The sequence below is a fragment of the Callithrix jacchus genome, chromosome 18 (assembly GCF_049354715.1).
Source record: "Callithrix jacchus isolate 240 chromosome 18, calJac240_pri, whole genome shotgun sequence".
NCBI classification, from domain to species: domain Eukaryota; kingdom Metazoa; phylum Chordata; class Mammalia; order Primates; family Cebidae; genus Callithrix; species Callithrix jacchus.
The window spans coordinates 20948908-20960126 of record NC_133519.1 but is presented as its reverse complement, the minus strand read 5'-3'; the positions used below and the strand labels follow the sequence as shown (position 1 = coordinate 20960126).

General features: G+C 50.3%; 2 protein-coding genes across 2 annotated transcripts; one reads left to right on the top strand and one right to left on the bottom strand.

The window, feature by feature from the left end:
* Positions 1–24: 24 nt before the first annotated feature.
* Positions 25–1999, bottom strand: KLHDC9 (kelch domain containing 9). Its single transcript, XM_002760238.5, has 4 exons — positions 1304–1999; positions 856–1015; positions 565–763; positions 25–305 (listed from the first exon to the last, which is right to left on the bottom strand). The coding sequence occupies exons 1-4, from the start codon at positions 1822–1824 to the stop codon at positions 139–141; spliced, it is 1047 nt and encodes a 348-aa protein (XP_002760284.1). The 5' UTR covers positions 1825–1999; the 3' UTR covers positions 25–138.
* Positions 1573–9508, top strand: LOC144580245 (uncharacterized). The gene is made up of 3 exons (XM_078356141.1): positions 1573–2125; positions 2684–2849; positions 9350–9508. Exons 1-3 carry the CDS (start codon positions 1823–1825, stop codon positions 9376–9378), a joined length of 498 nt encoding a protein of 165 aa, XP_078212267.1. The 5' UTR covers positions 1573–1822; the 3' UTR covers positions 9379–9508.
* The last annotated feature ends 1711 nt before the right edge of the window (positions 9509–11219 follow it).

The following is an 11219-nucleotide window of genomic DNA, read 5'->3' as shown; positions in this document are numbered from 1 at the left end:
CAAAAAAAATTTCAGAGACAAATGTTGACTGTCAGATTGAAATTTAATAAGCTTTGAAGTGAAGCAGATAGCGCTGTTGATAATGCTTTATAGGTTTGCAACAAAACAAAACAAGGCTTAGTGGTGTCTTGGCGCTATTTAGATAAAGAGGTCCAGGATGCAAACCTGTGGACTGGCTGTCCTGCCATCTTCACCAAAACCCCCAACCAGGTAAAGCTGATCATTCCAAAGGCAGGTGCGATGGCCCACGCGTTTCAGCTGGCGGTCTGCACAGGGGAAGTGGAACCACAGAGGAGGAGACTTGCCTGTTGGATAGGGGCAGAGCGTTATTGAGGCAGTAGCACTCTATCATTTGTAGAACTCAGTACGACCAAGGGCTTGCCGGTTGTTACTCTGTTCAGTTGATTTGTAGGCCTCTGAATGCTTAATATTCTGTGTACTCCTTTAACTCCTGTCAACTAGTTTTTCCTCCTCCCTACCCCATCACTCCATCCTCTTCCTGCAGTATTTAGGTTCCCCTATCTTCCCACCTTTTCCCCCTTCAACCATTAGTCTGGCTCTCACGGGTATCATAGATGTAGAGATCATTGCAGATGGTGTCTCTAGCTCTTGTCAGAGTTTCTCCACCAAACAGCACAGCAAAGGGCCCGACCACAGAACATGAGTGATGCCGTAGTCCTTGGGGCCCCTTCTGGGACCCCTGCCCACTGCTCACCAGCCTTGCAAGCTGTTCCATCAAATGAGGGGCAACAGGTGGTTCCTCCTTGGGGAGAAAGAAAGGACTGTCCGAAGAAACCTGGGCACCACAATTTTAGCCTCTTCCCATCCTAAACAAGATGTGTGAGGAGCTGATACCTTGATTTTCCCATGACTCCAATGCCCAGCTACTTCTGATTCAGCTAAGTTGCAACCTCCAAAGAGCAACAGCTGATGACCTGGATGGGGCCCAGGAATTTGGAGCAGGGCCGCACAGTGACCTGAGCGTGAGGCTGTGTGGCAGCCTTCCTCCTTGTAGCTGTGGACATGGCAGAAAATCAGGCCTGCGTGGGTTTTCTGGAAAATATAAGTGCCACCACCCTTGCCAAGGATGGATGGAGAGGAGGCAGAGGGCAGTGCGGTAGGTGGGATGAGAGGGAGGGTAATATTGTAGAGAGCTCAGCTAGCTTAAACATGGTGGGTTTCCCCGGAAGGAGGGTGTTAGGGTGATGACGTGGATAAATTGCCTGAGAAATCTTTCAGGCTTTCGTTTTTCCAGAGTGTAGATGAAAGGAGAGTGAAAGGTTTTGGGCAGGGGGTGCCATACCAATAGGTGCGGGCGTTGGGGTCCAGCCTTAACGTATAGATGCTTCCATAGCGTCGCTGAGTGCGGACACCGCCCTCCCGGCCAGCCACCCGCAGCTCTCGGTCGGAGAGGCGGGTGCAGGTGTGACTACTGAGGCCGGCGGGGGGGCAGTCGCCAGGGGTCGCTGTCCACGCCTCCCACACACCGCGCTCTGTATCCAGCGCGGTCACTGTTGCCAGGCGGCGCGACCCGTCCCAGCCGCCCACTACGCAGAGCCAGCGCCCGCCCACGGGTGCCGCGTCGTGGTGACTGCGCGCGGGGGTTCCCTGGGCTCCCAATCGTACGGCCTGGCCTCTAGCCGGGTCGAAGACCACCGTGTCGCTGCTGGGTTCTCTCGCTCCTCCTGTTAGGAGACCACCTACGAGATAGAACTGTCCCCGCAGTTCGGTGCATGAATGGAAGGCCCGAGCCAAAAGCGCGTCCCGAGCCACGGGCCTCCAGGCCCAGCCCGAGGCCCGACCCGGGGGCACCGCCACCGCCATGCGGCCCGGGGAGAGGGAGGGCGGTGGGGTCTGCGGCTGGGAACGCGCCCCTACATGGCGGGCCAAGCACCTCGCCTTCCGCGGTCTTCCCCGGGAACCTCCCCGTACCGGACGCCAACCGGGGTTCCCACCTCAAGCCCCCGCCTTCTCTCCGCCGTCACTCAGCAACCACTGCAGCGGCTGCAGCGCTATCGCTGCAAACCTAAGGTCGCAAAGCAACGGTTACCGTGGAGACAGGACACCTGGGTGGCTACCCGGACCCGTAAGGGTGGTACCACCAAGGCTACGGGAGCTGTATCAGGTCAGTAAGAATCCTGCAAGATTGTTAACCTCAGAAAGTCGGAGTGCAGTCGGATCCTTAGAAGAAATCCCTGTGATCTCAGCTGTGAAGTGATTTGCAGTTGTGACATTTGAAGTGCAGGTGCTGCTCTACTAGGGCCGGGAGGGATCATTTGGCTTCAGGGTTTCTAACTCCGGCTGGACTAGGAAGGGGAAGCAAAAGTCAGAGGGTGGGGAAGTGAAAGTTGACTGAGCACTGGCCGGAGCTATAGGAGACCTGGGTTCTAGTCCCAGCTGTGCCCCTGACCCTCAAAGGCATTATTTCTCTCTAGGCCTTCCCAGCTGGTTTATTCCTAAAGGCTTGAAGGTCCCGATTGATTGAGTGGGAGAGTCCTTCTTCTGGCCACTAGAGGGTAGCAGAACCCAGTCTCTCAGGGGACTCGCACAGAAAGAGAGAGAGAAAGAGAAGAGAATAAGAGAAAACTATGTAGACTTAGAAGGGTGAAGTGGCGGAAGAGTGAGAAAACGAGAAAAACAAGACTCCTGCCCTTCCCTCATATCTTTCTTTTATTTAAGCCAGGTTCCTGATATTAACTCTGGCTCCCAGGACCCAGTGATGACTGAAGAGGCCCAGATGGAAGCTCACTGGTTTCAGTTGAAGGAGGAAATACAGATTTTTTTCCCTCCCAACACAGCTGGGGTGGGGCAAAAACAGGATCTGTGTCCTCTGGGATTGGGCTGTAAGTGTAAGTAATAACTGCCACTTGTGGCCTTTGGTTTCTACACATCACCTTGGTCCCCATCATACCTGAGAAATTGAGACCATAAAGAGTGGCCAGGCAGGAGGATCACTTGAGGCCAGCAGTTCAAGAGTTCAAGACCAACCTGGGTAACATAGCGAGACCCTGTCTCTACAAAAAGAAAAAAGAGAGAGTGGCCAGGGGTGCAGTGAGGATGGGCATGTGATGCAGGGTCCAATAGCACAGCACTGCCTTCCCCTCCTCTTCCCAACTGTTGGTCCTCAGAGAACACAGCATGGGGACAGCATGGGCAGGAAAGGCACAGTTATAGAGACTGGAAGGTTACCAGGATCTGTTCCCTGCCTGTACCTTAAAGCCAAGATTCAACAATAGCTTTGAAAGTCTCTGCCCTCCCAACTCTAGTTTTCCCTGAGTATGACAGGCAGTATTCTCAGTTTTCCAAAATCATGGTAAGAATCTCTAAAAAATCACTAACTTTTACTGTCCTTGGCTGAAATCTGAAAGTCAGTCTTCCCCCTCAGGCTTCTCATTGGCCAACTTCCCAACAGCTGGATTCGGATCTGTCACACTCCTAGGATTAGGCAAGGGCCTGCCTCAGGGGTGGGGCAATTTTCCTTAAATCTTATTGGCCTATATGTCCATTTTAGGCTCTTGCTTTTGCCTAAGTCTTTGGCTGTTCTGTCAGACTTATTTTCTGCCTCTCCTGGATAGAAATGGGAACTCCCCGCCCCAGGGGCCTTTCCAGCTGCTCTCTCTCAGCTTCCTCTCTGACTCTGAGTCCTTAGCAGTAGGCATCTTAGTTAGAGATGGAACTTGAACCTCACATATTCCCTGGCTGTACCCTCTCCAGTTCTGTACCTAGATGCTTCCAGGTCCTCCTAATAGCTGGAAGCATCTACCCATTGCTTTGCCAACCCAAGACCCTGGGAGAGGAACTGCCTAGGACTCCTACCTTGTTAGGTTCATTTGAACCAAATCTATATTCTGGAGGAAGGAGAACAGAAGCCAGAGAGACACAGAGAGAGGAAGAGAACAAACCAGCCAACTTGGACTTGTACAGTACATGCCTCACACCGCAGGACAGCATCTGCAGTGCTCTATAAGGATCTTGTCAATGATGCACAAACGGAAAGGGCGTTAAGAGGAGTGAAAGGAGCCGGGGAGGTGGCTCACGCCTGTAATCCCAGCACTTTGGGAGGCTGAGGTGGGTGGATCACAAGGTCAGGGTTCAAGACCAGCCTGACCAACAAGATGAAACCCCATCTCTACTTAAAACTACAAAAATCAGCCAGGCGTGGTGGCTCAAAGCTGTAATCCCAGCTACTTGGAAGGCTGAGGCAGGAGAAATGCTTGAACCCAGGAGGCGGAGGTTGCAGTGAGCCGAGAGTGTGCCATTTTACTCCAGCCTGGGTGACAGAGCAAGACTCCATCTCAAAAAAAAAAAAAAAAAAAAGGTAAGTGAAAGGGAGAGCTGAGAGAACATTCTGAGACATAGGGAGAAGGGCAGCCAGGGCTCTGGACCTGCTTTCACCTGCTAATAATAAACAGGGCCAACCTCTGTCCAGGCATGGGAGCAGGGACTGAATATCTTGAAGGTCTTCCAATCCTGATGTGACCTCTGACTTTGGCTTTGTCTCAGTCAGCCCAGGGTCTATGTTATCTCTAGCGAGCAAGCACCCAGCTTCCTACCTCGCCTTAAATGTCTGTCCTAGCCCCAAATCTATGCCTCCTTGCCTCAAACCTTCTCAAAACTCTTACTCTATCTTTTCCCTTCCTTACCCCCATTTTCTGATCCTGGAACCATCTCTGGTTCTTAACATTGTTCAGTACATACAGAAAACCAGCAATTGGGCTGGGTGCGTTGGCTCACGCCTGTAATTCCAACACTTTGGGAGGCCAAGGTGGGTGGGTCACTTGAGGCCAGGAGTTCGAGACCAGCCTGACCAACATGGTGAAACCCCGTCTCTACTGAAAAAATTAAAAAATTAGCTGGGTGTGGTGGTGCCTGCCTGTAGTCCCAGCTACTCTCTAGGCTGAAGCACGAGAATCATTTGAACCTGGGAGGCTGAGGTTGCAGTGAGCTTAGATTGTGCCACTGCACTCCAGCCTGGGTGACAGAGTGAGACTCTGTCTCAAAAAAAATGAATGAATGAATGAACAAATGAACAAAGGAGAGAGAGAAAGAAAGAAAAAAAGAAAACCAACAATTGCATCAAAGGGTCTTAGTCACACTCTTCCTCTCTCAAGACTCCCACAGTTCCCTCTGCCCATGTCTCCCAGGCTGTCCCATTCTCAGGCCCTTTCTTTGACTCTTCTTCTGCTGTCCTCTGACCCTTCTCTATTTCTCACACAGTTCATTCTGGCTGCTTGACTTCTTGGCTCCATGCCATCCTGGCCCCAATTCTGACTCTTTGCTCTCAGCTCAGCCAGAATAAAGACATGGACAAGCCAGGTGCGGTGGCTCACTCCTGTAATCTCAGCACTTTGGGAGGCCGAGGCAGGTAGATCACCTGAGGTCAGGAGTTCAAGACCAGCCTGGCCAACATGGTGAAACCCTGTCTCTACTAAAAATACAAAATTTAGCTGAGCTTGGTGGCAGGCACCTGTAATCTCAGCTACTTGGGAGGCTGAGGCAGGAGAATCGCTTGAACCCAGGAGGCAGAGGTTGCAGTGAGCCGAGATCATGCCATTGCACTCGAGCCTGGGCAACATAGTGAGACTCCATCTCAAAAAAAAAAAAAAAAAAGACATGGACAAAAGAACAGAAAAGTGACCAGGTAAAGAGACTGCATGAGGTCAGATCTTGAGAGCTCCTCTGACTGGCTGTGAGCTCGAAGGATATTGAGAGAATGGTGAAATTGTAAGCAGGCTTTAGGGTGGAGGGCAGTGGTAATCAGCCAAGAGGTAGGATAAGGATGGGGACGAGTTTATGTTGTTGAGGGAGTAGGCAATGTTGAGTAGGAAAGTATCATTGGGTCATTGCTGAGTGGTGGGAATTGAGGGCAGAAGAGGGAAGGACTTGAGTGATTATAGCATCTAGAAATTTCTCTTCAGGTCCTTCTGTCTCTGTTTCAGATTTTGTCTTGGCCACTTCAGCCACTTTGTCTCTTTGGATTCTTCCCCTTCAGTAACTCGTGTGTGTGTGTGTGTGTGTGTGTGTGTGTGTGTGTACGTGTGTGTGTCTCAATACAGACTATCCCTGACTTAACGATGGTTCAACTTACAATTTTTTTTTTTTGAGATGGTACGATCTTGGCTCATTGCAACATCTGTCTCCTGGGTTCAAGCAGTTCTCCTGCCTCAGCCTCCTGAGTAGCTAGGACTACAGGCATGTGTCACCATGCCCAGTTAATTTTTTATATTTTTGGTAGAGACAGGGTTTCATCATGTTGGCCAGGATGGCCTCCATCTCTTGACCTTGTGATCCATCTGCCTCAGCCTCCCAAAGTTGAATTTGATATTTCCTAGGGCTAACGACTGGTACATTAAATGCATTTTCAACTTACATGTTCAATTTGCAATGGGCTTATCAGGACATAACTCCATCATAAGAATCAAGGAACATTTGTGTATTTTTTTGTCTCTAAGTTTCCATTTTTCTCCCTGTGCCTTGAGATCTGTCTCTCACCATTTCTACTTTTGTGTTTCTCTCTTTGGGTTACTACCCTTTTATTCCTGCTGAACAGAGCCAGCCATCTGTCTTTCCTGCAAGGAGCTTTAGAACTTTCCAGAAGTGGCCAGACTTCTTCCCTTTGGCAGCTTTCTAGAACTGTAGCACCAGTTTGGGGCCTCTGGGCCATCATAATGTCTTGATTTTTGATGAGGACCTGAGTAAGCTTCAATACATAGGGCCTCAGGAAGTAGGATTTCCCCAGAGAAGACCTCAGTGGGGTCTTAGTGTCAAAGACGTTTGTCCCTTAACCCGTACTCTGGTCCTAGATTTTGCGGTAGTGTGTTCATGGGAACTTGGGAAGTTCGTGGAGTGAGAGGCTATGCACACAACTGGACCTACTGAGAAACAGGACCTGAACATGTCTTGCATTCAGCTGCCTTCTCCCCGGATGGCACACTCCAGCTTTAAGGCCCTCGAGGAACAAGCATATTCAGCCCGCTGCGCACCAAGAGTTGTTAGGCAATCAGGAAATGTGGTTATCATTAAAGGATGAGGCTGGTATTGGGGAATCAGTGGGCCTACAGGATAAGCAAAGGACAACATAGCACACGGCAAGGTTTCGATGTAATTGCCTAGAAAACAGGAGGCCACCATCCTGATACTGGGCATTATGAAGCTCCATCTGGAGGGGAGCAAAGGTGTTTTCTAGGGGAGGAAGAGTTGCTGGAGCCCCGTGTTCTGTATGGGGGTATGCTCACACCTCCATGGATGGAGGGGGGAGATTCTAGGGAGGAGCAGGAGGAGTGACTTTGAAGCCTCTGTCCTGGGGGGTGGGATCAAGGCCCATATTGGTAATCTTTCAACACATCATCAGCTCCTTAGCGCCTTTCTGTACAAACTGCAGAAAGTTGCAATGAGCAGATCAGGAATAGCTTATCACAGAGACAGAGTTGTATAGATATGGATCACAAATATTTTATCCACACTCACACTTCCAACTAGTTCCACTCTGACTTATTTTTCACCCTCCTGTCTCCCCAAGCACAAGGGATTCTCCCCCAGCCTCTGACTCTTCTCTGACCTGGGACCTCACTGTGATAGACAGGATATTACTCACCAAGGAGCTCTCTCATCTACTTCCACCCCCAACCCATCCTCCTCCACCTCCCCCTCCCTCCCACCCCTTCCCATCGGGGCCCACTCCTCCCTCCCCCACTCACTCAGTCTGACCCTCACTCTCACTCTTCTTCTCCCCCACCCCACCCCACCCATCTTGCCCCTCCCTGACTCACCTCAAGTCCCATTGACACAAACAAAAATTTCAGCACAACCCACTCCAACCGGTTTGGCCGAGGCGTGCAGCCTGTCATGGGGACAGAGACAGGTATAAGTGGATGCTTGGATGCATGCAGTTCATGCAGAACATCCGCTGCTGTGCAGACAGATAGTCCCACATATGTGTATAGCATGTGTGTGTACAGAGATACATAGGGAACACATGCTGGTAGTATATAGCATGTTCTAGTTTCTGTGTCTGTCTCTCCTGATTTGAGGGCTCCTTGAGGGCAGGGACTATGTGTTATGTGTCTGGGTCTCCTCCCTTGAGTCTGACACATAGTGGTACTCACTATGCCTGGGTGCAGGGGTGCACGCAGCAATGCCACTCAGACAAACACACATGATAAAGACACTATCGTGGCTTGAATTGTTCTCATTCTCAGGGCCCAGCATATGGGTGGGAGGAGGATAGGAGTGAGGCATGAGGGGAATGGAATTCAACGCGGAAGAGAGAACTGAACCAGGATACCAAGCATTGGTCTTGAAAATCTTCCTCATCCAATATTTCCTTCCAGCCCCCATCCTAGAATATGCCTTCCCCAGCCTTCATCCTAGGAGAGAGTAGGAAAGGCCTAAGTTTGAGGGCATATTCTCCAAGAGCATGGCCCGTGTGAGACATGCAGGGCTGAGGGAAGGAGGAGACAGAGGGACTTGAGATAGATACTTGTGAAAAGAGGAGAGAGAGATCCCTACCTCCACCAAAGGCCTGGAGAGGGCTGCCAGACTCCAGGGTTCCTCTCAGGCCCTGTGGTGCCCTTAGCCTACTTCACAGCTGCCTCTGATGTTTACTGGGACCCAAACATACCCATGAAAAAATGAGTACGGCCATACCCTAAGACCACCTCTGGACAGTTGTGCCTCCCTTCCGTGCTCCATACGGCTAGAGCTCAGGGTGAGTGATTGAGGGGCCCAGCCAGGGGTTCACAGATATCCTGATTGGTAGCACTTTCACAGGCATGTACTATGAATGGATAGGCTGAAGGAGATTGGATCCCCATCTTGTGATCCAACTGCTTTCCCAGTCCCATGCCTCAGTTTCTCCTGTGGCTTCCTCTACCTGGAAGGGTGAATCCGTGGGAAGGAAAGCAGCTCCTCCAAAAGCATGTGCAAGGATCCAAGGTGTGATAATTATAATTATAACACAGGATGCTCCCCCTCCCATTCCCGCTGGCCCTACTCCACCTCTGCCACAGTGGATCTCAAAGCAGCATCTGGGTGCGGCTGTTCCTTTGGCACAGGTGGGGACTTGAAAGGGGAAGGGGTTAGAGGTGGAGAGAAACTGGGGAGTTCTGGCATCCAGGCTGCCTTTAAGTATGTCTGACCTGCAGGAAATAGTCCCTGAAGAAGAGGTAACTGCCATGGTCATTGCTGAGAGTTGGGATCTAGAGCCAGAGTTGGGGTCACAGTCCAGGTCATGACCCTGACTCACAGCCAGTCAGGATCTCTGCTTTACTGATCCTACTTCATTCACCACCTTTTCCATCTGGACAGCTCGTTTATTCAGAAATTCAGGCCTTCACCAAAATGTCTTCAGTTCCCAGGAAATGCTGTGGCCTGTCCTAGCGTGGAAGACTGAGACAAGATTACAAAACAAGCCCGACGTTCAAAGGTGTTCGTTCACAGGCTACAACTCTTGCCCTGTCCCACAATTTAATACATTTACGGAACCCCTGGCACACAGCAGGCCTCAATCAGTGTTTTTTTTTTTTTGACTTGAAGCTTACAATTTAGTTAAGGAGATAAGATGTGCACAAATGATGAGCACATAAGCTATAATAAAAGGACTAGCAAAGGCTGAGGAAGAACAGAAGAAAGATTAATTTGGGTGGGAGGAGCAGAGAAAGCTTCACGAAGATGTGGCATTTGAGGTTGGCTTTGAAAGATGAATAAGAGTCTTACAGGTTGAGTTGGTGTGCTGGTGGTAGAAAATCCACATGGGGGCCGGGCGCGGTGGCTCAGCCTGTAATCCCAGCACTTTGGGAGGCCGAGGTGGGTGGATCACGAGGTCAAGAGATTGAGACCATCCTGGTCAACATGGTGAAACCCCGTCTCTACTCAAAATACAAAAAATTAGCTGGGCATGGTGGTATGTGCCTGTAGTCCCAGCTACTCGGGAGGCTGAGGCAGGAGAATTGCTTGAACCCAGAAGGCGGAGGTTGCGGTGAGCTGAGATCGCACCATTGCACTCCAGCCTGGGTAACAAGAGCGAAACTTCGTCTCAAAAAAAAAAAAAAAAAGAAAAAGAAAGAAAATCTGCATGGAATGACCCTTCCTTTCGGCTTCTGTATTCCTCCTTTCTGCCTCCTCCAGATGGAAGGGTCCTATTGTGGAACTTTAATCTATATTTTTTTCTTCTCCCATATCTATCGCTATATTTACCTGGTTCTTTTTTTTTAGTCCTAGTCTGCAAGAGCTTGCTCCTTCTCTTCACTACATTTTCAGTGGGCTGAGAATATGCCCTCTTCCTCTGGCTATTCCAGGGAGGCCGGTAAGGTTTGGTGTAACTTGGCAGTCACATTTGATGCATTCAGAATGGAAAGACATGGTCTGACAAGGATGAACGTACTTACAGGAATACAGGGCCAGAGTGCTTGAAATTAAGATCATCTTTGCAAAATCCAGACCTGTGGTTTTGTACAATCACCTTGGAGTAAAATGGGTAAAAAGACCTTGGAGGCTGGGCACAGTGGCTCATGCTATAATCCCAGCACTTTGGGAGGCTGAGGTGGGTGGATTATGAGGTCAGGAGTTTGAGACTCGCCTGGCCAATATGGTGAAATCCCGTCTCTACTAAAGATACAAAAACATAGCCGGGTGTGGTGGTGGGCACCTGTAATCCCAGCTACTTAGGAGGCTGAGGCAGAAAAATCGCTTGAACCAGGGATTTGGAGAGCTGAGATCGCGCCACTGGACTCCAGCCTGGTGACAGAACGAGACTACATCTAAAAAAACAAAAGAGACCATGGAGATGGTAGAGCGGAACCTTTCTCCTCAGGTTGTGCTGCTGCAGTTTTGGGACTCCTGGCCAGGTAACAAGGTGTTGAAGCTGAGAGAGGGCCCTGATAGGGAAGCCAGGAACCTGTAGGGCTAATTTCTTGGCCTCTCCTATGTGGAGTTGGGGTTAGATAAGTTACATAAGCTCTTTCTCAGGGGTCTTTGAACTACTTCCCTACCTCAGGGATAGAGGTGTCTGAGCAAACCGTGAGACTCCTCTGGCAAGGCCCTCCCCACTCTGGGCCTCGGCTCTCTCATCTGAAGAATGAAGTATATAGGCGAGCGCTGATAGACTCCTCCTCAGTTCTGGCCTTCTCTGATTCTATGGCTCCAAAGCTCAGACCCTCCAGGAGATCCAGGAACTTGTCAAGGCCCCCAGGAGGTAGCAAGGCTAGCTGGGGTATGGGACG